Source organism: Tenrec ecaudatus, chromosome 11, assembly GCF_050624435.1.
Source record: "Tenrec ecaudatus isolate mTenEca1 chromosome 11, mTenEca1.hap1, whole genome shotgun sequence".
In the NCBI taxonomy this organism is placed as follows: Eukaryota; Metazoa; Chordata; class Mammalia; order Afrosoricida; family Tenrecidae; genus Tenrec; species Tenrec ecaudatus.
The window spans coordinates 83501013-83528537 of NC_134540.1; the positions used below are offsets into that span (position 1 = coordinate 83501013).

Consider the following 27525-nt stretch of genomic DNA (forward strand, 5'->3'; position numbering starts at 1 on the left):
CAAAGAGAAAATCTTAAGTCAGCTAGAACTGGGTTTAGATCCACACACTTGCAATTAGTTGTCTTGCAGGCCAAGTCATTTAACTGCTTTGAGATTCAATTTCCTTGTCTAATGGGAACAGTAGTGACACCCAGTACCGTTGAGATGAAGACTAAGAGAGATAGTACACCACCAAGTGTCATTTGTAACAGTCACAGTAGATAAAGAGTCCAGAGATGTGGACCCGTTCAGGAGTGTGTTTGGGTCTCAACTCTCTCTGCTTTAGTACTGTTTTATTACATTCAAAGTAGGTTTAAAATGCCTGTCTTCCCGGCTCTCAACCTGTGGGTCTTGAAAACGACCTTTTCACAGGGGCCACCTGATTCATAACAGTAGCAAAATGACAGTGATGAAGTAGCCACGAAAATAATGTTTTGGTTGGGGGTCACCACCACATGAGGAACTGTATGGAAGGGTCGCGGCAGGAGGAAGGTTGAGAACCAGGGCTCTAGACAAAATCAAGGCAACAGTACAGACCGTGCTGTACTCCATCAGCCTCTTGTTGCTGTGTCAATAAAACATGGGTGGGGGAGGAAGTGTTAACAATTGTAAGTGTTTACTGTCACCTTTCCTAGCTCTTCTGTGTCTGATGATCTGCCTTGTCTCTCTCGCTTCCTAAACCCCCCTCAGACGGACTCCCCTCTCTGTGTGCCCTGGTACCACTCTAGTGCAAGGTGTATGTCAGCCTCGGCCTGGTACATAGTCTCCAGCTGACCTGCCTGGGTCCTTATCTCCACTGCCCCTCAGCTTCCATCGTCCAGTAGTGCTGCCCTGGGAGGGGTCTTCATAACACAAATCTGATCTTGTTAGCTCTGTGCTTCCCGGCAACCTAAGAATAAAAAACAAGTAAGGCCCTTTGAAACGTGCCGCTGGCTGCCTCTCTCCCTAATCTCCTTTCATTTTCCCAACCCTGGCCCGTCAGCCAGTGGTTACAGTTCAGTTCATTGCATAAACTGATGTCACTTATACCGCAGGCACTGTGATCCTTCAGGCTTGGGGGGGGGGGTCTCTTGTTTCAACAAACGTTTCATTAGTACTCCTTCCCCTTGTCCACAGTAAGCATTCTCACAGCACCTTTCCTATTGTCTGCCATGTCTTTAAAGTCTTCATTTGTTTGAACAATCTTGTGGTTTATACTAGTGCCCCCTGTTGGGCTAAAGCTCCATGAGGACAGACGTTGTGTTTTATTTTCTGTTGTGACTCTGTTGTTGAGAAAGAGCCTGGCGCCCGTTAGATGCTCACTAAATACTTAGGAATTGAATGATCGGGATGGAGCACAATCTTCTAAATTCCATTACTAACTCAGTCCTTTTGTATTGTTGCATGTACTTGTATCTGTCCCCCATGCTTGTCTTATTAGACCTGTCACGGACTTTCCTGGGACACAGCTTATGATAGATCCCGTGCTCGTGACTTCCTGGGTTTTTTCCCTACATCAACTCAAAGGCGGTGGTCCTAGTGTGCTTCCACGACCTCGCCAGTCTCATCACCCCTCAGAATGTCTTAGGATGTTTGCTATATCACATCACATCACACTGATTTCTTCATCTGAAGTGTCTGCAGGTTCCCCCTCCCCTCTGGTCACCCCAGATCCTTTCCATTCTTCTAGTTCTACTCCAATCCAACCCTCATTAACAGGGGGCCCGTATATCCAGGACAGATGAACCCCTCAGGATCAGTGGTGAGAGTAAGCGATACCAGGAGGGTGGAGGGGAGGTGAGGTATAAAGGGTGAACTGATTACAAGGATCTACATATAACCTCCTCCCTGGGGGATGGACAACCGAAAAGTGGGTGAAGGGAGACATTGGACAGTGTAAGACATGACAAAATAATAATAATTCATAAATTATCAAGGGTTCATGGGGAAAGGGGAGTGGGAAGGGAGGGGGAAAATGAGCTGATACGAAGGGCTCAAGTAGAAAGCAAATGTTCTGAGAATGATGAGGGGAACGAATGTATAAATGTGCTTGACATGATGGATGTATGTATGGATTGTGATAAGAGTTGAATGAGCTCCCAGTAAAATGATTTAAATTTTAAAAATTAAAATGTTCTTCTCCTTATTTATTTTAAACATTTTAAAACATTGCTTTTTATTGTAGAAATATACCTGCCCATTATTAAAAATATTAGAAAATACCAATATTCCAAAAGAAAAATATAAGGCTTAATTTCTTTAAGGCCTTAACTGGAAATATTTTGCTCTATGCAAATATTTGTAACCCTGTGTGGCCTTTTCATACACAGATCCTGGTGACTATTCTGACAGCCACACGAAGATTGAAATGAGAGTCACTGCATTGACAGCATTAACCGTAATAAAGGAACCGCTGGGTGAGGCAGGATTTTTTTTTAATGGACATAACCACTTGAATCAGAAAGTATTTATTGCCCTATAATCTTTTCATTCAAAAGTACATGAGAACCTTTTAATTTCAATTAGATTTCTACATAATCATTTTCAAATCCCATTCATCACCCTGGAACAAAACGATACTGAAGGGGGATCAAGGCGTTGGCCTGCTGTTAATCAAAGCACTAGAAGTGTGTCAGAACTGAAAATTCCGTTTGTTGGAGATCCAAAATGTGATAGCCCCCTCCCTTGCAGTAGGCAAGTTCTAACGTTGGAAGGTGGTTAAAGAGGCATTCAGAGAGGTAGCTAAGCAGTGAGGCTCCCCATTTAGATAAAGCAGTGATATATGGTGCTTCAGGGCAGGGTGGTCTGCTGAGGCCAGGACAAATGTAGGTATAGGTGCTTTTCACCTGTGCTCATTGCAAAAGGGGCTTTGGGGACCACATATTTTGGGGTACATAACTCACCTCATTTTCACTGGACTTTTGAAACACTTCAGAGGTAGCAGACTCCACTGTTTCCTTCTGTCTCTCTTGGAAAATGCACTTAGCCTTTGTTTGATCAATCTGGTCTCGCTTTGGCTGAAACCGTGACAGACACTCCTGGATCCTTGCTCCTGACAGTAATATTGAAAAGAATAATGCCCTTATGAAAATGAGTAAGTCCATAGATAGGCCTGGGAAGCTTGTCGTAAACTTTGAAATCCTGTTATTATCGTGGAATTTAGCTTTCATCTGAGTTTTGAAAAATAATAGTATATGAAAGGATAGCTCTGATTTCAAGTGAAGGGACCCTTTTTAAAGTCTGTACGTATGTCGCCTTTGAGACTAGACTATGCAGAACCTGGGGAAAAGTGATAACCAGGTGAAATCGTTTTGAGATGAAAGTGGTTACAGCACTAACATCATAATGAAACAGGTTTTCAGTTTTGGGGTTTTTTTGTTTGTTTTTAGAACATACCTCTTGTATTCCCAGGGCAGGGAGAACTTTGTTCCTTGAAGATCAGAGATATTGGCTTGTGACTTTGCCTCCCCTGAAACATGAGAATATCTATCTTTTCTTCTCTTTAACACAAATACTTCAGCTATTGGATTAAAAAATAAGTATTTAGTTTAGAAATGTGCTCATCAAAAATAAATAAGTATATAGTAGGCAGATAGCAGAATAGGTAGAATTTTAATAGCAATGCTACTTAAAAGTGATGTCCGTACCTACTCCCTTAGGAGGGGAACTTTCTGAAGCCCTCTCCCTCATAAATAACTTGTAAGTACTGTTTTATGAAAATCCAAGATTAACAGAAAAGCATTCTTTTCTGAAAAGATGAACACTAGAATTCCTTTTTAATCCAGAGTTCCTTTAACTCGCTGCTGTCAAGTCAGTGGTGACTGATAGCGGTCTAATAAGAAGCGGTAGAACTGCCTTGTGGGTTTCTGAGACTAACTCATTACAGGAGTAAAAAGCTCTGTCTTCCTTTAGAGAATTAAAATGTATTCTACTTAGAAAGGTTAGGATTATATGCCATCTTCCATCAACTTGTTTATTAAATCACACGAGGTACATATGTTATAATTTGCCAAGGAGGAAGACTTGTGTCTGCAGGCATCTATTTCCTGGTTCTCACCGGGGATCTCGGGGCTGTTGTACAGGACTCTCTGCAGCAGTCTTATGGTGGGGCTGTGGGGGATCCGTGTGCCTTTGTGTGGGCTTTTATATCCTACACAGCTCTGATCCAGGCATGGCACAGCTATTTGACCAAAGAAGTAAGGGAGTGATGATCAGAGAACCGATCAACCGTCAGTCGTTCTCTTTCCCTGCTTCTGCGTTCTGAGGTCCTGGCATATACCAGGACGTAATTTACCAGAAATAGTTGCTGAATAGCTGGACTGAGACATTCTGCCCTTTCAAGTTCCTGGTTTTTTCAGCAATGGGATTTCCTACTAAAGCAATGATCAGAGAGAGAGTAAAGCACACCTAGTTACAGAGTCTAGTAACTCAGGAGAATCTTCATTTTTTTTTTTTTTGGCATAGCTCCTTTGTTAAAATCAAGTTATTTTTAACCCTTGGGTTCCCTGATCATTAACATCATCATCTAATTTGGTCACTTTGACTTTCAAATGGAAAAAGAGGGCTCTGATAGTTACCTGACTTCCTGGATACCTATTTAACAATCACAGAAAATAAGCCACCAGACCTGGAACCCTCAGCAGAATGCCCTTTCCTCGGATACCCCTCAGACCAGCTTGCCTTGTATTTCCCCTTAAACCTACTGCCATCGAATCAATTCCTGCTCACAGCCAGCCTGAAAGACAGTGTAGGACTCTCCCATGGGGTTTCTGAGACTGGTCTCTGGGCACACTGACTGTCCCATCTCTCTCTAGCAAACCCAGTGGGTTTCCACGGCCAAGCTTCTGGTTAGCAGCTGAGCACGTACCCACCATCCACACCACCAGGGCTGCTTGTAGTCTCGTTCAGCCCCTTAAAAAGTGGGATCGGATAGAGCACTCTACGTCGTATTCTCAGTTGGGTTTGTTTTATTCCCAGTTCTTTTGAAGTTTGCCAGGAAAGCTTGGCATGTTGCGTTTGCAACTTTTGAGAACATTTCTTTGTTGTCTACTAGAAAATTGTAGATGATCCCACATTGCTGCTGGTTGAGTTAGTTGGCTGTTTCTCACTCAGCATGACAGTCAAGTTCATATGAGCATTTGATGACAGCTCAGACTGCCTACTGTGTGGCAGGGTTACAGAACGGCTCATTAAGAAAATAAAGAGCCGCTCTAGACAATTTAAGTATTAGCTACTTATGAATAAGAACCATGTCTTTAGCAATTTGTTTTTTACTTGAGGTTTTTTCCTGTGGATAGTTGATTCTGCCTTCCTATACTCGTCTGTTTAATTTTAACTTGAACCTACTCCACAGTGACATCATTCTTGAATTCTGCTGTAGCCGTTTGCAACACTGGGAACTCCTGTCCTCACTGATAGCCCAGAACATTCTCGAGGGGCCGCACTTAGGAGAATAACATGGCTGCAAATAAATATTTCATGAAATGAATATGTGTTGGGAATAATGAAGGAGTATATTTTTGCTTTAGTAGAGAAAGTTTGCTTTCTACTGTAAATGATTGTTCCTGGGATAAACTTTAAACTAAAAAAATGATTCATTTCCATTAAGTTCAAAGGTTGTTGGAAAACATAATTTTCCTCTCTAACTGTTTGTCATACAAGGAAATTAGTGGCCTGGAAATGTACAGCTGCTCAGTCACTGCAAGGCCTTTAGTAGCAAATGTCGAAGCTGATGATAGTGCCCAGTTAACTAAAACTGTGCCACGCAAGCCTGTCTGTGGCCATATTGACAGTTTGGTATCACCCAACTGAGGTAGAGTTGATTCTGACTCAAAGCAACCACCCTCTGGGCCAGAGCAGAACTGCTTCACAGGCTGCAGATCATTAGGAAAGCAAGCGTCCCCTTGTTCCCCTGTGGAGCAGCTGGTGGGTTTGCACTGTTGACCTCGCACTCAGCAGTGCCATCAGAATGCCCTAACAGCTCTGTATAGGAGACAGAATTTTAGATCCATTAACACCTATGATCTACTCCAGGGACTCAAATTTAAATATATTTTTAATCTTGCTATGCCTAAAGTGTGTGTGTGTGTGTGTGTGTGTGTGTGTATGCGCGCGGTTATTTACAAGAGAATGCTCAAAACTGAGCTATAGTTTAGTCAAAGATGGGTTCCTTGTCTAGTCTTATTCCAAATGGAAGGTATTTATATTTGTGGAAGGTACTAATCAATCATACTAAATATCAAAAAAATTACTGAGTTTTCTTAATTTCACCAACAGGGTAAACTTTTCTGAAACTCTTAAGTGAATGTGTCATGTAAAACCTCGGGGGGTGAGGGGGTGGGTAATGTTGGTGGGGAAACAAAAGTTTCACACATCAGGAGAAAGTCCTTCCAAAGGAGATGGTCCTTGAGGGGGGAGTCCTAGTGGGCCCCAGACCTTTCTTCCTGTCATAGGAAGCTGTGTGCAAAGGCCAAGAGGTGAGAGGAAACACTAGCTATCCTGGGGATCACATGGAATTCACTGGGCTGGGGGTGGGGAGGGGAGGAGTGATGAGTGAGGTTAGCTGGCACCAGATGCTAATGCCACACTTACCTTAGTTGAACTGTGCTCTTGCAGGCAGGGGAGCCATCTTTCCGGAAGTGCAGTACCATGGCAGAGTTCAGCCAGCAATGTCTTCTTTTGCATTACAAAGTCAACAATAGCTGCTCTTGGGAAGAGGAGCTAAACTTTTAGAAGAGTTCTTTTCAGAGTTGTTAGTGGAATTAGGCTGGAGTAGATAAACTGCTGCTTCCTACCAGTCATTGGGTATGGGTGGGGGGAGAGGAAAACTAGAAGGGTTTTTTTTTTTTTATATATATACAATAACTCCCCCTCACTGGAAATGTTCAAGAGGCAGAATCCTCATCCCAGGGTTGTCATGTGTCGGGATGAGGTCATGTGAGGCTCTGGGACAGAGAATTCTGCCTTGAGTACAAGGAAAATGAAAACCTGCCCTATATCAAGACCCCTAGACAGCTGCCCCCTGTGGTGTCTGAAATGTGGTAAGGCAGTTCGGTGAAACTTAAAAGGAAACTAGGGTCGATCTGAGAATTCAGACTCAATCGATAGGTCCCATCTATCTCCCTTTCCCCAGCCTAACTGACAGTCCCTGCATCCCTGCTCGGGGCGCCCTTCTCCGCCCTCAGTGCTGACCTGCAGGAACATTTGCTTAGGACTGGAGGAGGTCATGAACTGGCTGCAGTGGGAGCCCCAGTGCTGTGCCCAGGGCGCTGGGGAATTTTTGGTGCATTTTGCTCTCAGTACATGCCTACGTATACATTCCCCACAACTCCTTAGCACATTGAAGTCTTGGTGCACATCTAAGGGTTACTCGGAAAGTGAAAAATTCTAAAAAAAAAAAACCTGTTCCAGTAAATGTATCTGTGTCTTCATTGAAAAGACAATAGTTAAAGAGCTTGCCTCCAAGGTCCAGAATTTAATGGCAGCAATTTCATTAAAACATAAGCATTGGTTTCATGAAATTCTTCCTTGTCAGTTCAGTCATTTTAAAAGTAAGAGGGCAAGAGTTGTTGCAGCTTGTTTTGTTACACAGTTTGGGAACTTTTTTTTTTTTTAACTTCCTTTAAACCCTAGACTCATCAAATGAGGATTCATCCTACACAGTTAGTTATGTGTTTCCTGTCTTGTTAACCTCGAGTATCATCAAGCTCTTTCCCCTTATCATCACATGCTGTGTTTGCTTTTTCAAACCTCTTCAACAGAGCAAAACTCACGTAGCTTGTTGCCATTTTCTTCTACAGAAGTAGATCATGTTCAGTGTTGCTGCTTCTCTGCCATGAAAGCAATGGATTTGGATGTTATTCATTAAGCCTCTTCATTTTCGAAACCTAGAGTAAAAATTACACAGTGTTTTTTCTTGAGAATTTTTATTTTTTCATTTGCTTTGACAAACAGAATTGGCATGTTCGGAATCCTAATTTTAAGCCCTCAGTAGGATCCTAGGCTGTGTGTGTGTGTCTGTGTCACACACGTAAAAATTTAAACTAAAAAAAAATACAAACTCACTGAATTCAAGTCAAACTAATAAGGACCTCTATAGGATTTCCTAGGTGGCAATCTTTATGGGAGCAAACAGCCTCATTTAATCATGTTTCCCGCTGGGAGCAGCCAGGGGGTTTGAATTGCCAGGCCTGCAGTTGGCAGCCTAATGAAGCCACAGGGCCACCAGGGCTCCTTTGAGAGACCTGTGTCAATCTTCAGGATTATTATTTCCATTTACCTTGGGATAGACAGCCTATGCAAAGTTCAGGGCTGTAACTTGTCATAAAGTGGTGTCAAATGGCAAAGCTTGCTTCTAGTACGTTCCCCCCAGAATACAACCAGTTGTACCATTTTGTTTTTGCACATCCCCCTGATAGAAAGATGCATCTGTCCCTTGGTTTTCTCCCGCCCCCACAGGTCTTCACTAATTAAACCCACTGTCGTGCCAAATTGTGTACATTTTCTTCATCTTTAAACGTACACATCCTGATTGGAAGACTGCCATGAAAAGTCCCTGGAAAGGATCTTGAGCCCCTCACTGTCTGTTTTCTGTTGGGCGATAGAGACCCAGTACCTAGTGGTAGCCCTTAGGAGAGCTGGCACCTCAATGCCCGGAGAGGAAGCAGTAGATAATGTAGACTTTCATTTCCCTATGAAGTGCCCCAATTTAAAAATGTATAAAATGGGTACTTGTAGAGCAAAGAACATAAAACCTTCAAATCCGCGGTAGAAAATTGTCTCAGACTCGTTTCTCTGGTTCTTGAGGGTCTCCTAGAAGAGAAATTCCCCAAAGAGGCGTTCCTAGAAGCACGGAATAGAAACTCTTTGTCAGCCAAGGACCTCCTTTGCTTTGTGATGTGCTTACATATCACACACCTACAGTGGGGACTGGGGGGGGGGGCGGTGGCAGTGCTAGTGTGTGGGGCTGGGGGTTACAGACGCTAGAGGACATACAGCATGCAGCAAGTTCTTATCAGGCAGCTCCAAATGCTCTTAGCAGGACACATGTTCTGTCGTCATCCAAAAGCAAACATACAAATATCCCGAAAGCTGCATAGCTCCCCGTAACACTTCTAGGCAGCTGGTACCCATGAAACCGAGGCAGCACCTGAATGAGAGGGGCTGCTCAGAAAATCATTCCATGGAGGTTGATTGAAGAAACTCCTGTCTGTTCAGATATGAATTTGTGAGTAATATTTAATGAGGGGAAATTCAAGGCACGCCTTCCTTTCTAAAGAGGATTTAGAGTGTGGTGAAAGGGAGAAATTGGCCACTTCTCCTCAGAATCTGCCTTTTTTTTTTTTTTTTAAAGGAAAAGATCCCAGAGCTCAGATGACCGGGCACTTCTTTAAACTGACAGCTGCTTATGAAGTGTTAATGGATTTCCTGGCGCATCAAACCGGGCAGGACCCTTTTCAGTCTTTACATGACTGCAGCTTTTTAGCTCAATTTTAATTCCGAATGGGGCTGGAAAGGTTTGTAAAGGGAATTGGTGTGGCTGTTCATAACTATTAGATTTTGCTTTGTTAGTAAATATGTGAACAACCAGCCTTCTCAGATCACCAACTCTCCTTCTACCCCTCACCCCCTCCAAGGTGCAAGGCCCAGAGATAAGGCAAGTCATGCCTTGCTGAGGAGGGTGTGTACCAGCAGAGAAACAGGAAGCTCTGCTTCAGCGGCGGGGCCTGCCTGGAGGTTTGTAACTCCAGGTGTGCTGAAGTCCTGAGGCAAGGGCCACTGTCTCTGTGAGCCCTGGCAGCCCCACTGCTCCTCTCTGCGTGCCAGTCACTGACGTGTAGAGTGAGCATGACTGCGTTACAGCTTAAAGCGCTTTCCCATTCCGGGCTCTACAGGCGAAGACGAGATCGTCCTGATAGTTTGAGACTCAATGGGTTGCCGGAGGAAAAGCTGAGGTGAGTGCAAAGGAGTGGTTGGCTAAAGGTCAGGGCACAGGATTCTGAGAGGATAACACAGATGGGGGAGAGTACACGTTGAGAAGAAGAAAGGCTCCACCAGGGACCTTGCAGTCTGTGTTTAAACAATGAAGAGTTTCAAGAGCAGGTTTGAGTGGAACGGTGTGAAAATCAAGCTCTGTTGCCCTTTCTCTACAAACCCTCTGTTATCTCCTCCCTAAACCTGTAACATTGCTGTCTTTAAAAAACGGTGTAGTCACCCGAGTTATATTGTAAACTGTAGACAATTGATTTTCCCCCCTCTTCGTTTAAAAATAGTTTGTTGTAGTTCATTAGACTGCGTTTCTATGAAGATTTTTTTTTTTTTAATGGTGGTGGAGGGCTGGGCTGGGAGCTATTCTGAAGGGGTTCTTTGTTGAAATCGATGTAACAATGGAATGTGGTGGAACTGCTGAGTGTAACCTAGGGAGGAAGGGCATTAGAACTCTGGAGACAGTTTTCAACAAAGCTTAGGGGGTTTTGTCTTCAAAGTTAGTTTGCCTAAGATGGCACAGTTTTTAGTTTTTGTTAACAATATTCCAACAACTGCATTTTTATTTTAAGCTCCTGAAGAGTTCCCTATAATGTTAGCACATATGCTAAAGTTCTGTGTTTCTTGTAAAAGGTTTATTTGGCTTTTTCTATGTTTCTGAGGTGAAAAGTTTTCCTGTGTTAGTGCTAAGGCTGCAGTAATTGAGAGACCCCTTTTCTCTTACATTCAAGGTACAGCACTATGATTTGTTTTCAGGATATGTGATTTAATTGTTTGAATATTCTCTCATTCAATGATGGGAAGGAAGTTGTGTACAGTTAACTCTTTTTCCTACCAACTCCTTTTCAGACTTCTTATATAAGATTGACAGTGAAACTTCCCTTTAAATAGATACTTGACTAATAGCGAGCTATACTCCAGGAGAGAGACGTTTATTTGAAGTGCGCCCTTGCGCTTACCTTTACCCCGTGAAGAGGATACTTTACCATTCAGTGATTGTTAGCAATCCGAATGTGACTAGCATTAATTCTGTACTGCACCAGAATGTTTCTTAGCTACATTTGATCTATGATCTTGACATGATTGGATTAGGTAGATTATAAAGACTTCTGGGTTTAAATTCTTATTAAATTATAGGTGTGAAGTTAGTGAAATGTTTTGACTACCGTATTGCTAACCAGACAGACTATTTATTGTAAGTGACCTCTGAAATGAGCATTTACAGAGCCAAGAATGAAAAGTTACCCCAAACAGTTTCATTTCCGGTTTTAGATTCTAAAGATTAAAAGAAGGGGAAAAAGACATCTACAACATTCCAGGCCAACCATCTTTTCACTTACTCCCAAACAGTGATGAAATTACCCAAGAATAAAATTACACGTTTGTTCAAAGATACTGTTTCTGTAGTTGTTAGGGTCTTTTAAGCAACTGGATTCTTCCGTCTAGATTATAATTTAAAGGAGGAAAAGTAAATCCTAACCAACATCACTTGTCTTAATGCGCTAAAACATTAAGTGGCTCTCAACCTTCCTGATGCTACGATTCTTTAATATAGTTCCTCATGTTTTAGTGACCCCCCAACCATAAAATTATTGTTGTTGCTACTTCATTGCTGTAATTTTGCTACTGTTATGAAGCAGGCTGCCCCTGGGAAAAGGTCGTTCGACCCCCAAAGGTTGAGATCCACAGGTTGAGAATCACTGTGCTAAGGGGAATTGAAATATTTTCCAACTCATCCTGGTGGTGTGGTTCCTAATGACATAAAGGACTTCCGTCCGTGTCCACCACTTCTAGCCCCTGATGTAGATAGTGTGACCATTTACCTGATTTTAGGAGCATAGTGCTTATCTAGGGATTAACCTTTATTGTGAATTAGGTAGAGGTTTACATTTCAGGTCATCATTTTTGTATTGAGTTTAAACAATTTTTCAAACCTCCCAATAGCTTGCCCTGTTGTGCGCCCTTCTCCTCCCAACTCCCAGTGGACTCATTTCAGAGGTAGAGTCTCGCCATCCCCCGTCCCCTAAATAATCCTAATTTAAAAAGTTTTTTTTAGCTAGTAGAAATCAGGGATAGAAGCTCTTGTGGTTTTGATTGTAACAAGAGTTGTAAGCGTTCCCAATAAAGTTATTTAGAAAAAAAAGGAGCAGCAGTAGCTCTGGTGGCACCGCGGATTAAGTACGCAGCTACTAACTGGACGTTGGGCGGTTCAAACCCACCCAGAAGGTCCAGTGAAGGAGCTGCCCTTGTACCACTGGGGGCCTTTGCTGTGAAGTGGGGCCCATCTCAGTTTTATCACCCCTTAACTGGATCGCTCTGACTTACGAAATTTCCTTGAGCCTCTGTTTATTCTTTTTAAAAACAAGAATTAAAACGCATTTATACAACCCTCACCACAACCCTGGAGGTGGTGCCGTGATTGTCATGTCTGAAGTGAGTAGGGTTAATGCCTTCACTTCATTACACAGTCAGTCCTTACTGAATGCCTACTGCATCCTCGAATAAAATGAAGATGTGTGGGAAATGTAAAGATTGATGAAAAGTAAAAAATAAATAGACCCTCTCCACGGAATACACAAGCTGTTGCTTATAACCGACAAATGGCCTCTCGGAGTGCAGTTATTTGACTGTGAATACTTGTACTATCAACATAATTCTTATTTCCTGCTGTCTCAAGTATTGCACAAGACCCCATTCCTGCACTAATTCCTTTTCACTCATGTGGTCATTTTCTTGGCATGTTTGTAGATCTTAGCAAAACAAAACTATGAGTGGGTAAAAACAGGGTATGCCAATGCCAATTCCTCGCCCCCCCCCAAGAATCTAAATGGACAGTTCTACTCTGAAGCATGAAATGCAGATGTTTAAAGTTCACTGTGATAGACATGAAAACAGGACCAGCTTCCAACCTGAAATTCTTTAAAACACAAGTCTAAAATGCAATGTGATTCAACATCGGACTTTTAAGGACTTTTATTTGAGCGTATTGAGTGTGGGTTAAAAGTTCCCCTATTTGTTTGTTTGATAAAATGGACCACTAAACCCCTGTATTGGAAAGCTGTGTTGTCCTTCTTTATGTAATGTAATAGCTACCACAGTGGAAAGTGTGTGGCAGGCTGTCCTGGTGGGCCTTCACCTTGAGCCTTAGTGCTTGTCCTTCGTTGGGCATTGATGGGCCTAGCACGCGTAAGAAATAACTGGGATTTATGTGTTCCTACGAAGCCTGGTGGTTATGGATTTGAATGTGGCATATATATGGATGTATATGCAGAGGCTTTATATATAAAAAGATGGTATGTGTATATCATCTTTATACCCATCTCTCAAAACCTGCATAAAACTGGTGAGAATTTTTAATTTAAGCAGTAAATTTATTAAAGTAGATTTTACCCATAGTTTGTAGATCATTAATTACCACCCCCCCACCCCTGCCGAAAGTGGTAGTGCCAAAATAACATCTGAGGTGTTCTTGTTAGGTGCTGCGGGGTTAGTGCTCACTCGTAGTGACCCTGTGTATAAGAGAAGGAAGCACTGCCTAACCCTGTGCCATCCTCACCAATGTTCTCGGGGAGGAGCCTCTTATTGCAGCCACTGGCGCTACCCATTTCCTCTAGAGCAGTGGTTCTCAACCTGTGGGTCGTGACCCCTTTGGGGGTCAAACGACCCTTTCACACAGGGGTCGCAAAATGACAGTGATGAAGTAGCAACGAAAATAATTTTATTGTTGGGGGGTCACCACAACATGAGGAACTGTATTAAAGAGTCGCAGCATTAGGAAGGCTGAGAGCCACTGGTCTAGAGTCTTCCTCTTCTTTTATGACCCTTTTATTTGCTAAGCGTGATGTCCTTCTCCAGGGACTGGTCTCTCCTAATAACATGTTCGAAGTCTGTGAGGTGACATTTTGCCGTCCTTGCTTCGAAGGAGCATTCTGGCTGTCCTTCCTCCAAGACTAGTCTGGTCTTCTGGCAGCAGCACCATTCTTCGCCAGCACCATGATTCAGAGGCAGCCGTTGTCCTTTGGTCCTCCTCTTCGTTGCCCAGTGTTCAAGTGCATATGAGGTGATTGAAATTATTATTAGTTGGGCCAGGTGAACCTCAGTCTTTGCTTTATACCAATTTAAAATAGATCTTGTACAGCAAATTTGCTTAGTACAATAAGTCTTTTTGATTTTGTTATTGCTGCTTCCATGCGCATGGATTGTGGATTCAAGTACATTGAAATCCTGACGGCTTTAATCTTTTCTCTCTTTATCATGATTTGGAGTTCACTCCTCCAGTTGGCTGTGGCCTTTGACCTGTATCAGTAAGTGCTTCAAGTCTCCTTGCTTTTCAGCAAGCAAGCTTGTGTCATCTGCACATCGCAGCTTGTCATTGGACCTTCCTCGAGTTCTGATGCTGTGTTTTTCATCTAGTGCAGCTCCTTAGGTTATTTGCTCAGCATACAGGTGGAACTAGTGTGATGGAAGGATACAACCCTGTGATACCCAGGTAGATATTATATGCCTAGTCCTCAGCTGTTTATTCTCTTAAATTACATTTTACTCAAGCACAACATTTTTTTTAAACCTGAATAAAAACACACCTAACAGTATCCTCCCTTTAAAGTTCTTGAAGTTCTGAGGACCCCTCAAAATACTAGTATTTACTAAAGTATATCGTCTAATAGAAAGTTTGACAAATTATCATCATCTGGTCAAATTAACCTGCTGCATGTTTTTGCATGGCCGCCTATGAGTTCGGGATCAATTTTTTTAAGTTTTTGATGAAAATATACACCACTGAACTTCTATCCATTCAATAATTTCTGCCTGTATAGTCCAGTGACGGTGTTTATGTTCTTCACATTTTGTCATCATCTGATCATCTCTACTCATACTGCCCCATCACCATTCACAGGGACTCACCACCCTTGGAATCTCTTCTCGTTCCTCCAGAGTTGCTGTTCTCAGTTGGATCTCATTTAGTTAATTCTTTAAAAGATCCCAGTGCGAAGACAAGCATTCCTTACTAATTGATCTGAATTCTTGTTTAGCTTAAAGATAGCTTCAGGGGATAATTTCTTTTTGTGTTTCTTTTTTATATATTGTGAGATATTTATTTCTAATGACAAATGACATTTTGTCTGGAAGCATAGTGTAGCATGGGTAACAGCGTTCACACTGGGTACTCGTATGTGGGTATCTCTGCATGTGGGCGGACCCGCCTGGAGACCGATAGAGAAGCGCTGTCTCGGTTCCTAAAACCATCGGAAATAGGTGTTTTCTGATGGTCTTAGGTAACCCCCCCCCCAAAAGGGTCGCTTGACACCCCCCCCAAAGGGGTCGTGACCCACAGGTTGAGAAACACTGCACTAGAAGGTCAGTTCCAGTGAAAGGAAAGCTCTAGAGGTGAGGGAAGGAGCTCTGGTGGCATCCTTTTTTTTTTTTTTCTTTATATTTTATTAGGGGCTTATACAGCTCTTATCACAATCCATACATACACATAACATCAATTGTATAAAGCACATCTGTACATTCTTTGCCCTAATCATTTTCAAAGCATTTGCTCTCCTCTTAAGCCCTTTGCATCAGGTCCTCTTTTTTCTCCCCCTCCCTCCCTGCTAACCCCTCCCTCATGAGCCCTTGATAATTTATAGATTATTATTTTGTCACAGGGGATAATTTCTGTTTAAGGTTTAAATATTATCTCGGGGCAATAGATTTAAGGATTCCCCCAGCCTATCCAATATATCTGGCTTCTATGAGAATTTGAAATTCTGTTAAACATTGATCCATCTATTGAGTTGTTGGTCAAAATATTCATAATGGTAATCAGGCACCGTTCAATTCTGGTTTTTCTGCAAAAGGGAGTAGATCTGCAGCCTGTTTCCTTCAGTGGTTTTATATCTCCTTTTTCCTGTGCTGCTCCAGTGGAATATCGAGTCCAGTTGTTGGATCATGTTATATCACAAGCTCGAAGCCTCCTTGAAACAGGAAGTAGAACCCAAACCAAACCTGTTACTATGGAGCTGGTTCTAACTCCTCGGAATCCTGTAGAATAAAATTGACCTGTCCCCCTATAGTTTCCAATGCAACTTTTACAGAAGCAGCCTGCCCCACTTTTCTTCCTTGGAGCAGCTAGTGGATTTGAAACACTGACTGAACAGAAATTCTAAAATCACCTTTAGTCCAGTTGAAGGCAGACTCATGAAACCATGACCCTGAATCTTTGGATCAGAAAACCAATCCTATGAGGTGTATCATTGTGCCTTACTATTGTTGACAGCTGTGACTTCTTTTTTGGAGGGTCAGGTGAAGGACGTGGTTTTGTTATATAATGCTGTTACCATTGTGCCTTTTTTCTGGTGGACATCTTAGTGATGTCACTTACAGGGGTCTAGTAGTGTAACCATTACCCTTCTCAAAAACCAACCTCACTGCCATCGTAGTCAGTGCTGACTCCTATGGACCTCCTCTGGGTTCCAAAACGGTAGGGTTTCTACTGGAGTAGAAAGCCCAGCTCCTGCAGAACTGCTGGTGGTTTGAACTGCTGACCATGTGGATTGCAGCCCATGTGTAACCACTAAACCACCTGAAACTCCAGTGTGTCATTACCCTTAGTTGATGCCAATTTTCCCATCACCACAGACAAGAATGCACCACTTTCATTTCCCTCTCTCCTTTCTTACTCCTCTCTCTGGTGACCTTTGTTATCGCTGTATTTATGTAATCTTGTGACGTCATGTAAATGAGATCATACCATCTTTTTTGTAAAGTAGTTCAGCACGCATTTTCCCAAGTCTGTCTTTTAAACTGAAAGCTCCGTTGAAACCTGGCTAGCTTCGTAGCAATGCACAAGCCTCCGCTGAAAGACAGACGAGTGGTGGATGTACATGAGGGGCATTTGTAGTAGTCAAGTCTAGATTGCTCATGTAGCTAGTGCCTATTCAACCACCTATGCAAAGAGAAGGACCCCTTACGCCTTTTCTTCATGCGTATAGACTCTGTAGCTCCACCCTTTCTCATCCTCCAATAAATCTAGCTTACTGGCTAAAATCTAGGAAGTGTCAGTTATTTGAGATAAGTGAAATTTTTTGAAAATTTTATTTCTAGTACTTGAGGAATAGAACAGAGATGTGAAATTGACTGACTGCAGATATTTTTACCAACATTGAAACATACTTTGATTTTCAGAACCTCCAAGTGCTGTTTCCCTTCCACCCTAGATGTCCTTGACTTGATCAATAGGCAGATTAGCATAACTAGGAATGGAAGTGCAAAGAAAAAGTAACCTTTACTTTCTGATTATTAAATAAGTGTTTTGAGTTCATATCTTTTTTGATATGGTGTGTAAAATAATTTCTAATCAGAAGCAGCACTGTCCTTGACTTGATTTGAGGCTGAAAACCTCAAATCATATGTTCCTGAATAATTCATGACCATTCTTGAGCTCTGTTATGGGGCCAAGAACTGTATTAAGAGATTTCTTTGTCCCTTTTGTTTCCATATATATGTATGTATGTATGTATGTATGTATATAAATATGTGTGCGTGTATCTTGCTTACCTATTTTTAAACATCTCACAATCCTGTAAAGGAAAAAGAATGTGGGGCTGTGGAGGGTAATGGTCATTATCTAAACCAGAGCCCGTGTCCTTGATTCGGATAAATTAATGCTCTGAGTTCACTTGCGGTTGAATGGATCAAGACCAACCTAGCATCTGAATTTCCCTAAATCTGCTTTTCAGGTTGCTGATCACCCTTTGGCCGTAGAACCAATGCTCATATTTTGGTTTTAGAAAATACAAACTCCATTAAGGGGATAGAGCAGTGGTGCAATTGCTCTCCGTTTTCCTTATTTCATTTCTCAGTGAGAGCTCATGTAGTCTTTGTAACAATGAAAACCGGGCACAATGAGTAATAAATACTGTTGAGTGTTGCGTTTGACAAGTTAGTAGCATCCCTCAGTGTCGAACGGGGTGACCCAGAGCATCCTTCGTGGTTTTAAAGACACCCTCACTCTTCCCTCCCCACAGATAGAAGGGACTCACCAAGGCTAGAGGCCTTCCTTGCCTTACCGTTTTTTGCATCTCCAGATCCTGCCACATGGCCCAGTTAGTGGTCTTTGGTCAATAAACAGTTCTCACTGAATTAATAAAACAATGTGGAAAGAAGTTGGCTTAGAGGTACTTAACATAAAAATATAGAAAATGACAATTTACTCTCAATAGTAGTAGTTTTGGAAAGTATATTATCTGAAGGGAAATACTGTTTCCTCGCTGACATATAAAACATTTCTATATAATATGCTGAAATTAAAAAAATTTACAGTGTGAATGCCTAAAACTTAGGTCCATGAAAGGAATAGTGAAAAGTGAAGTTTTTGGACAAACATACCTTTTCTTCCACCTTTCGGTTCTGCTGAGAGTACGGTCAGCTTTAACTGCGTCATTCTATAAATGTCTATTGCTAATATGCAATACAATTTCTGAATGATTTACTAGGACGGTTAAATTTCACAGCTTCAAGGGACTTCTGAAAGTTCGTGGTTGTCAGTATTTTTCAATTCCATTTTTCTAAGATATTTTAAAGCCTCCAGCTACCAGTGGTGGGGTGGGTATCATTGAGTTGCTTCCAACTCGTAACAATTTTATACGCAACCAAAAAACCCACTGCCTAGTCCTGCACCATCCTCACAGTCATTCCCGTGCTTGAGGTCCTTGTTGCAGCTACTGTGTCAGCCCATGTTGTGGAAGCGTTTCCCCCCTTTCACTGACCACCTACTTTACAGAGCAAGATATCATTTTCTAGTGACTGGTGTCTCTTGATAACCTGTCCAAAGTATGTGCGATGAAGTCTCACCATCCTCGATTTTAAGGAGCATTGTGGCGGTACTTTTTCCAAGACAGACGTGCTATTTCTTCCTTACAGTCCAAGATATATTTAATATTCTTTACCACCACCATACTTAAAAGGCATTCATTCTTCTTTGGTTTCTCTTATTCATTGTCAGCCTTCCCGTATATACAAGGCGATTGGCTACATCATAGCTTGGGCCAAGGACAGAGGCACCATAGTCTTCAAATATCTTCTCTTTTGGGCCATTTACATAGATATTTTGGAGCTGATCTTAACAATTCAATAATTTCTTTGGTTTCTGAATTGCTGCTTCCATGGCATTGATTGTAAATCCAAGTAAAGTGAAATCTTAAGACAAATTTTATCTTTCTGTTTTATCTGCTTGTCCTGATGGTGCTTACTGGCCTACCTGTGATGATGTTTTGTTTTCTCTATGTTGAGGTGTCATCATAATCGAGGCAAGAGCCTTTGAGCCTGATCAGAAAGTACTTCACATCGTCTTCATCCTTAGCAAGTAAGGTTGTGCATCTCTGTAGTGCAGGTTGAAAATGAACCTTCCTCCAAACCTGAGAGCTGCCTAGCTCATCTAATCCAGTTTCTTACATTATTTGCTCAGCACACAAAGTGAACGGATACTATTAGGCTATATCTGAACAAAGTGTACTATATATATAAAACTTTCCCCTTGGTTTAAAAAAAAAAAGAAACCAGAAGACCTCCAACGATCAGCTTAGGGCACTTGAAAGAATGAGTGAGCCAAGACAGGATGGATGAGACAGCCTTTTTATAGCCCAGTCTTGTAAGTAACATCGCGTTTACTCTGTGCTCTTGGTTAGGAGAGAGTCAGTAAAGAGGAGAAGATTGCACAAGGCATGGACACCAAGACCGTAGGCACCCCCCGGACCTCCCCCCACACAAGGACAGAGGGAAGGGTGGTTGGTTTGGACCTCCCAGAGGCTATGCTGAGGAAAGACAGGGCAGCTCTGCTCTGCTCTGTCGCATCAGTCACTATCTGTCAGGGATGGCAACTTCAGAGGTGGGTTTCGGGAGGGTCCTTGGATAATTAGAGACCATTCATGTGCTGTGTCGGAAACCACCAGCTGCTTCCCAGGAGACAAATGAAGCTTTCTGCTTCCATGAAGAATTACGCCCTGTCTTTGTAAGGGTCGCTGTGTGTGCGTTAGAATCGGGGTTGGGTGGCAGTGGGTTTGGTCTGGAGTAGCGTGCTATGCATTTAGGAGAACATTAACTAGCAATGTCAAATGTTTGTTAAATCATCCCTCTAGTTCTCTTGGATCAGATTTTGTGTTCTTTCTGAATCATCTGTGTGATTGCCTAACTTGCTGTCTTGTAAGATCTGCTTGTACTTTGCTGAATCAATATAGCACCACACCTGGCTCCCAGTTTTTTCTTTCCATTCTGTTGTATCAGCTTTCATTTATTAATTTATTGGCTGGGCTTACGTAAACATTTGTTGACTAGAAACAGGGAAACTAGGAAAGAAACTAACATATAAAACTCATGTGAACCTGACACAATGAGGCAGTTTTCTATATGCGATGTTCTCTTGCTTAATCTTCCCTTCGACTCGATTAGCAAATGGCGAGAATGGGAGTGGAAGCCAGTGCTCTCCAGCTTTAAACCTCATTCTTTCCATTTTTCAACCCCTATCTTCCTGGTGATCCCTGGTGGCATAGTGGTTATGCATGGGGCTGCAAACTGCAAGGTCAGCAGTTTGAGGCTGCCAGCTACTCCTCAGGAGAAAAGATGAGGCTTTCTGCTTCCATCGAGAGTTAGGGGCTCAGAAACCCAAAGGAGCAGTTCTCCCCTGTCCTATAGGATCGCTCGTGGCAGTGAGTTTGGTTTGGGGATCCTGTCTAGCGCCATGGGCTGTTCCAGTAGCTCAGGACCCGGTCGAGCTCATGTCACTGTTATTGTGTGCATGTCTCAGCTCCTTTGCTGAATACAAGATGGTTAAAGACAGTTGTGAAGTGACAGTCTTTGTTTTCGGTTTTCGTTCTTCACAGTAGCTGGTACATAGTACACTCTCAATAACACTTCCTCAGGTTGCATGCGTAAGTGTAACCGAAACGGCTGGTTGTCACCCTCGCGGGTTCTTCACCTGAAGCTAGGATGTCTGCCTGCGGCAATCACTCGGCCTTCCCCAGTTTATATGGAAAGAAGTAATGTTTTGTAATCCCAAAATGTGGAGGAAAGAGAGTGCATTGAGAAACTTGTGCAATCTCAAATTACTCCTTTTACCTCCTTGGGGCAGAGATGGAATTTGTTTGCTATCTAAGGCAGTTCAAATTTCTTTGGAAACTATGAACTTGGCTCTCAGAATCCAGGCCACTGAAGACAGTTGTGAAGAATATGAGTACATAAAAAGAGAGAGTGTTTGGAAATTGAACAGACTTAGAGATGGCTCAAGGAGTCCTTCTTGTGTTTCCTCTTAAATATCAAATTTTGTTTTCCATTTTTACCATTGGGGAAGCTGCATCTGTTTGAGAAACAGAAAATCAGCTGTTCTCTGTTTCCAAGGTGCCTTCTGTTAGTGAGTTCACCTGTTGGCATTTGGCTAGATAGAGAAGCTGTAGCAGCGAGTGAGGAGCCTCGCAGCCCAGCACTGGCCATTCCCATGCAGTGTGATGCAACAGTGACCGACACGTACGGGAGCCTGGAGAGTCATAGGGCAGCGCCAGGGTGATAGGAGTTGGAGAAAGAGTCATCCCTTCCTGCCTTCTTCTTGTACTGCTTCATGTCTACAGAACCAAAATGGGAATGGCGGTGTGCCCTTAGGTAGCAGCTTCTCCAGCCCCCGGGTTCGTGGCTGGTGAGCTCTGCAGCACTGACTCAGGATCTCTAAATTTAGATACAGATATTAAACAAAAAGGAAAATCAATTGGCCTTTAGCAATTTGCTTAGTGACAATCCATACCTGCCTAGCAGGGACACAGATTTGATTGCTGAATAAAAATTTTAAAATACTGATGTTGCTTTATGAGCCATTATTATTTTCCCCCTGATTGTCTGTGTTCAGATCAGTAAACTCTACCAGCTAATTTACCCCCGCGACATGTTCATTCTGCTCCAGTTCCAGGAAGATTGTGCATCCCGTGTGACTGTTTGTGCTCGGCCATGACAGAAGGTCAAGTTTTGCTTTTGTCTTTTTGATCTGTTTTTTCTCCCCTGCTACGTCTACCAGCATCTTTTAACTTCTATTAAATTTTATTTTAAGCTTAATTTATTCCCGAGCCATAAGGTTTTGCTTCTTCGGTTTCTTCTGGGAGGTCTTTTTCTCCTGTGCAGCCTCCTCTCTGGTTCAGGAACAGTTTGTTCTTTTCACTGAGGATCACTTCAGTGTAGGGGGTGGGGGTGGGGGCTCAATGTGCGCTGATCTGACCGTGAGCTCCGTAAATCCAACAGCGCATCTTGGGGGCTTTGTTCACCTGCATGTGCTCAGTGACCAAGGAATGCACATCGAAACCCTTCAGTTCAGCACGACTCTCTGCAGTTTTAAGCCCACGCAGCAAAAATTCAGCCTCTTTTTGGGCCACGGACCCTGGGTCCAACCCCACTCTTTAGCCTGGTCACACCTACCAACTCCACCATTGGAACGTGGAAGAGCGCACACTGCTTCTGCAGAGACGTCTTTCAAGTATTTGGTGGCTGTCCGGATATGCACACCCTTGAGGGCCTGGGCAGTTTCACCGCTGTTCTTAAAGTGGACCCGGAGATTCAATCCTCTTGGCTTGCATGTTATTGGGGGCGTTTGGGTCAAGTGACTGGCAAACCATTTGGGCAGATCACCTCGGGCTGCTACGGGAAGAGTGCATGTTGCTTTTTATTGCAGCAGTGTTCCTTTATTTCAGGACAGGTTTATCTGGAAGGATAAAGTTTCAATCAACTACATCTCTCTCTTCAAATAGTACTGTGACCATTTGTCTTCAAGAGTACTTCTCTGTCTAAATTCACTGCCATCAAGTCAATGCCCCTCAGAGCAACCCTAGAGGGCAGGGTAGAGCTGCTGCCCCTGTGGATTCCTGAGACTATAAGTCTTTATAGGAATAGAAATCCTTGACTTTCTCCTGTGGAGTGACTGCGGCTTTGGACTGCTGACCTTGCACTTAACAGAGCAGCTCTGTGGATCCACCACGCCTCCAGGGCTCTGATTGCTGTCTACACATGAGCACAAATGAGGACTGTAAACAGTTGGTGCCTAACTGGTCACCAATAGATTAGAACCTTGAGTCCACCCAAGGCAGCTCAGGAAAGGCCTGGTGACTTCTGACTGAAACAGCCACCACTGAAGGCTGCAGAAGCACAGCTCTGCTCTGACAGCCCCAGCATCACCATGAATAGGAGTCGGCTCAGAACAGTGGTGGTTTGATATGGCTTGCTTAGAGCAGTGACTTCTTATAAAGCCAGTACCGTATATGCTCTCCATTTAGTTTGATTTGTTTAACCATCCTCAGCATTTTATCCTCTGGTTTGCTTTTTAAATAGATTTTTAAGTCCTTTGAAAACTCAATTATTTTGTTGTTGGGTTGGTGCCCGGGTAGTTTTGATTACATTTTTGCTTTCTTACTTAGGAATTTCTATGAGAAAAAAAAAGTTCCATCTAACATTTTATAATGCTGGGATAAAAGTGGGAGTTAGAGGGCAGGATAGACAGAGTTCATTCCAATGCCCTGAACTGAACCTTCTCTGTCCTGAGCTGACATAAGATGATTAGAGGAAGGAGTTTTCTTGCCCCGTAGTTGGGAAAGGTTTAGGTTCAAGTAATTAAATGTTTAAAACTAAGAGAAAGCTAGCTCTCTCTCTCTCTCTCTCTCTCTCTCTCTCTCTCTCTCTCTCTCTCTCTCTCTCTCACACACACACACACACACACACACACACACACACACAGATAAAGCTAAAATTGTCCTCCTGAGCACCCTGGGGCTCCCTCCCCAGGCCTGCTGTCTCTCTGGTCCATTGTTCTCTAGAAATAGTGTTTCTTGGCAGGTTCTGACTGAGGTGGGAAATGGACACTGGATTTAGCCTTTCTGTGGCCTGAATAAAGGCAATGCTCCAGGAGAGCTCAGGGGGTGGGGTCAGGGGGGAGGAAGCAAGCTCCCCCATAGTCAGTTCCATCACTGGGCTGTTTTAGGTTGGGCCTTCCTTGCACCAGGATGTCTGTAAAAGGAAAGGGGAAGGATGAGTAAGCGCATGGTTTCTGTTCTTTGTTAGGGCCATCTTTCACACAGCCCTCTCATTCTGCAGTGACTCACAGGAAGTCAGCGTGCCCACCAATCAATTTAGATCTTTGGGGGGCATGAGAGGCAGATGACATAGGGAAGAGAGGAGCTAGTGAGGTTGAGGATTGGATTCTTTCGCAGCTCATAACAGAGCGAGCTTAGAATGCCATTATGTTACATTCTAGATTGCCCTTGGTACCTGAGACATTGTGCAAGCATCTAGAAAACATCGCCTGGGGTCTCCATGTTCTCACAGGACTTGTAGCCAGGGCCCTTCCCAGAGGCTGTGCTGACTCCACAGCTTTCTCACAGTGGCACCTGCTCAGGATGGTGCTGCTGGAGAGATACCACACATGTGTGTGTTCAGGGGTACACATGGATGTTTTCACCACAAATGTTCTGAAATTGAGAGGCTGGTTTAAAAGCAGGCTAGGGCTCGGGTTGTGTTGTTGTTTTGAGACTGTAATAGGAGTTTGGCAAGAAGAAACACACAGGGGGCTCCATCAGTGAGAAAATACGTGTGTAACACTTACTGTAAAGGAGTACCGGATACCTCACAGCCAGTGTGTCTGGCCTATGTTACGAGCTCTAGAAGCTTGCCTTTCTTTTCACCAACCCTGTCATCTGTGAGAGAAGCGAGCCAGGAGAAAGCGGCCTGAGAGTCTGAGAAGACTTCAGGTTCCTGTATGCACCTCTTCCCTGAGGACTGAAAGAGAGGCGTGCATTCCCGTCCTTACAGCCCCTGGATGTGGCGCAAATGATTAAGGCTCAGCTACTGGCCTAAAGCTTTGAAGCCCACCTCAGAAGACAGACCTGCTGACCTGCTTCTGAAGATCACATGCTAGAAAACCCCTCTGCCACACATGCCCCGCCTCCCCAAGGTGCAATCAGCTTGCCGGCAGCTAACAGCCACAGTGGTTTCGTTCTGCTCAGCCTCTTTCTCAGCATACAGGCCAGTGAAAACACAGGTACCCAGGTTACTAGTAGCAGAGATTGCGGTCAGGAAGAGGACACACTGATCGATACTCTGGAGGGTGGGGTTGCCTTGTAACTGCTCCTGGGTTGAATAATGAAACCATTTGTGGCTTTTCTGGCTTGGAGTTGGAGACATTCAGAATGGACTCAGCAGACTTAGACTCCAGCTTGATTGTGCTGTACCTTGATTATCCCTCCATTTCTAATGCAAACACATTTGTAAGTTGCTAAGTGACACATGGGTCTCATAATGATAAGGACCCCGGTGATTGGATTAAAACTCCTAAGGTCTAAGAACCATCCATTAAAAGCTTTGACTTAGGCTTCTGTAATCAGTCTGGGCTGAATTGGAGGTTGGGGGTGGGAGGAGAGAAATAATCATTTGAACAAGAGAGTTTTAATATAAAGATAAAAAGCACTATTAACTCTAAAAGGGCATTAGAACAGGAAGGGCTGGCACGAGCATGCTAAAGCCAGAGAGGAATAGTCTAAGAATAAAATGAGCTAGAGCCGGGGATGAGCCCCTCTCTGCCCTGAACCATTGAAGACAGAGGTGTTGTCCTTGAAACTTGCTGGAAATGTAAATTTGTAGGAAATCCACCCTCTAGGTTATTAGGGACACTGTTCTCAGTGAGGTTTCTATCTCACTGGCAGCACTGCTCTACTGAATGCCCCAGGCTGGTGTAAGGGAGCGTTGCTGGGGGGTACTACCATCTGCCTTGCATGGCAGGAGCCTGGAGGCAGTTTGCTCCCAACCCCACCCCACTCCCCAGGAGACTGGTGCTTCTGGCTGGCGAGCATTGTAGAAGAGAGACTGAAGATTCCAGGGTGTGCTGCCTGGGCCCCAGGATTCTGGGAGCAGCCCTTTTCATCCTGTTGTCTCTCTAGCGCCCTCTACTGATAAAGCATCAATACCAGCTCCAGAAAAACAAACCCCCAACTCTGCCATCGAGTCAGTGTCCACCACAAGGCAGGGTAGAACTGCCCCCGTGAGTTCCCAAGGCTGTAACCCTTTATGGGAGTGGAAGGCCTCGTCTTTCTGCCAAGGAGCGGCTGGCTGGTGGTTTCAGGCTACTGACTCTGCAGTTAGCAGGCTGGAACATAGCCCACTGCATCACCAGGGAGCCTAAGAATGCCGCAAGTTGGTGTGGTATTCATGTCTCCCGTGACCTTAAACGATTTCTTCATTTAAAAATATATTCTTTTAATTTTTTGGGTCACACTTAGAAAAAAATAGTTCATCGCTATCCTGCCTGCTCATCACAACCCTTGAAGTTAATGAAAAACAAGGAACTTCAGCACATGAAAAATTATTTTAGTGCGTCCACTTGATCTTAGCCAAGATTTTTGTAATGCTGTTTAGTGATGTCAAGCATACATGCAGAGTATGATTCGTGCTACAAAAAGAAAGTAACTGACAGTGCACACTAAGAACATGTAGTTGTACATTAGAAAGGTTTCATTGTTTTCATTGGAATAAAATATTTTCTCCTGAAAATGCTTATGGTCTTCTCTTGTTTTATGATTTGAGGAAAGTAAATCTCACAGTAAGCTGAGTCACAAAATCTAAATTCCTGTTGACTGACTTCCTTTACCAAATCAGCTGAAGGTCAGTGTGCAGCGAGCTGGCCCTCGCTGAGTCATAACTAAAATAAGAACCTAATTTAGAGACAGAAGGTCTGGTGGCGATGGCCACACAGCTATAAAAGGAGCTCATGGCCACGGTGGGAGGTTTGCCTCATAACCTGGGCATTCTCTTAAATTCATGTTCATAGCTATAAGCACTGTGGCTGTATTTCAAATACAAGATTAACTTTATGTGTCTGTTTTCTTTTAAACAAAAGGGACTTAGGAGTGAAGATATATGTTGGGGCGGCGGGTGTGTGTGTGTGTGTGTGTGTGTGTGTGTGTGTGTGTGTGTGTGTCACAATTAAAGGGCGATGTCATTTGAACAGTGGATGAACCACTCCAGAGACCTTTCCCAATCAAGATATGTGAAAAGTCAAAGAAAACTCTGAAGTCTTCGAGCGCATTTTATGAATGTTTACCAAACACACCACTGTTTCATTTCTTTATTCATGTGCGTTTCAGATATTTTCTTTTTCTTCAAATATCTTTATTAGGAGTGACTGAAATGAAAAAAAGCAGTCATCGTGATCATCATGGAGATGGTTTTAAGAGAAAACTGGTGAGATGAATGTTATTGAGCCCAAGTTTCAACCAGTAGATCATTGCCATTGGCCTGGATAGCCAACAGTCTGCCAAGAATGTTTGAGAAATGTTATATCACACACAGTTGTTTTCCGTGGAGATCAAACACACTGCTTACTTGGGTGATCATGGGGATCTAGTGAGGAAGAAATTTCTGAGACAGCTTGCAGAGTTCCAGATGCAGTTGAGCATCACTAAGAGGAGTGATTTGTACTGAGGAGAGAAGTTCATCTTGAAGTAGGTGAGTTTGGTACGGTTGTCTGTCCTTCCACCCCTGGAGTTTCTTGGGAAAGACGCCCCCCACCAGTGCTTAGATATG

At 43.2% G+C, this 27525-nt stretch overlaps 1 protein-coding gene across 3 annotated transcripts in view; it reads left to right on the forward strand.

Annotated features, from left to right (window-relative positions):
* LIMS1 (LIM zinc finger domain containing 1) overlaps positions 1 to 27525 on the forward strand; it is a 168476-nt gene that overhangs the window by 83060 nt on the left and 57891 nt on the right. Inside the window, exon 1 of one of the 3 annotated variants that reach the window (XM_075563358.1) lies at positions 9790 to 9911. The exons of the other annotated variants lie outside the window; for them this stretch is intronic. Within the exon in view, the coding sequence (XP_075419473.1) occupies positions 9805 to 9911 (107 nt within the window). The 5' untranslated portion in view covers positions 9790 to 9804. Of the gene's footprint in view, positions 1 to 9789; positions 9912 to 27525 lie in introns of those variants that run through there. 3 annotated transcript variants of the gene reach the window in all.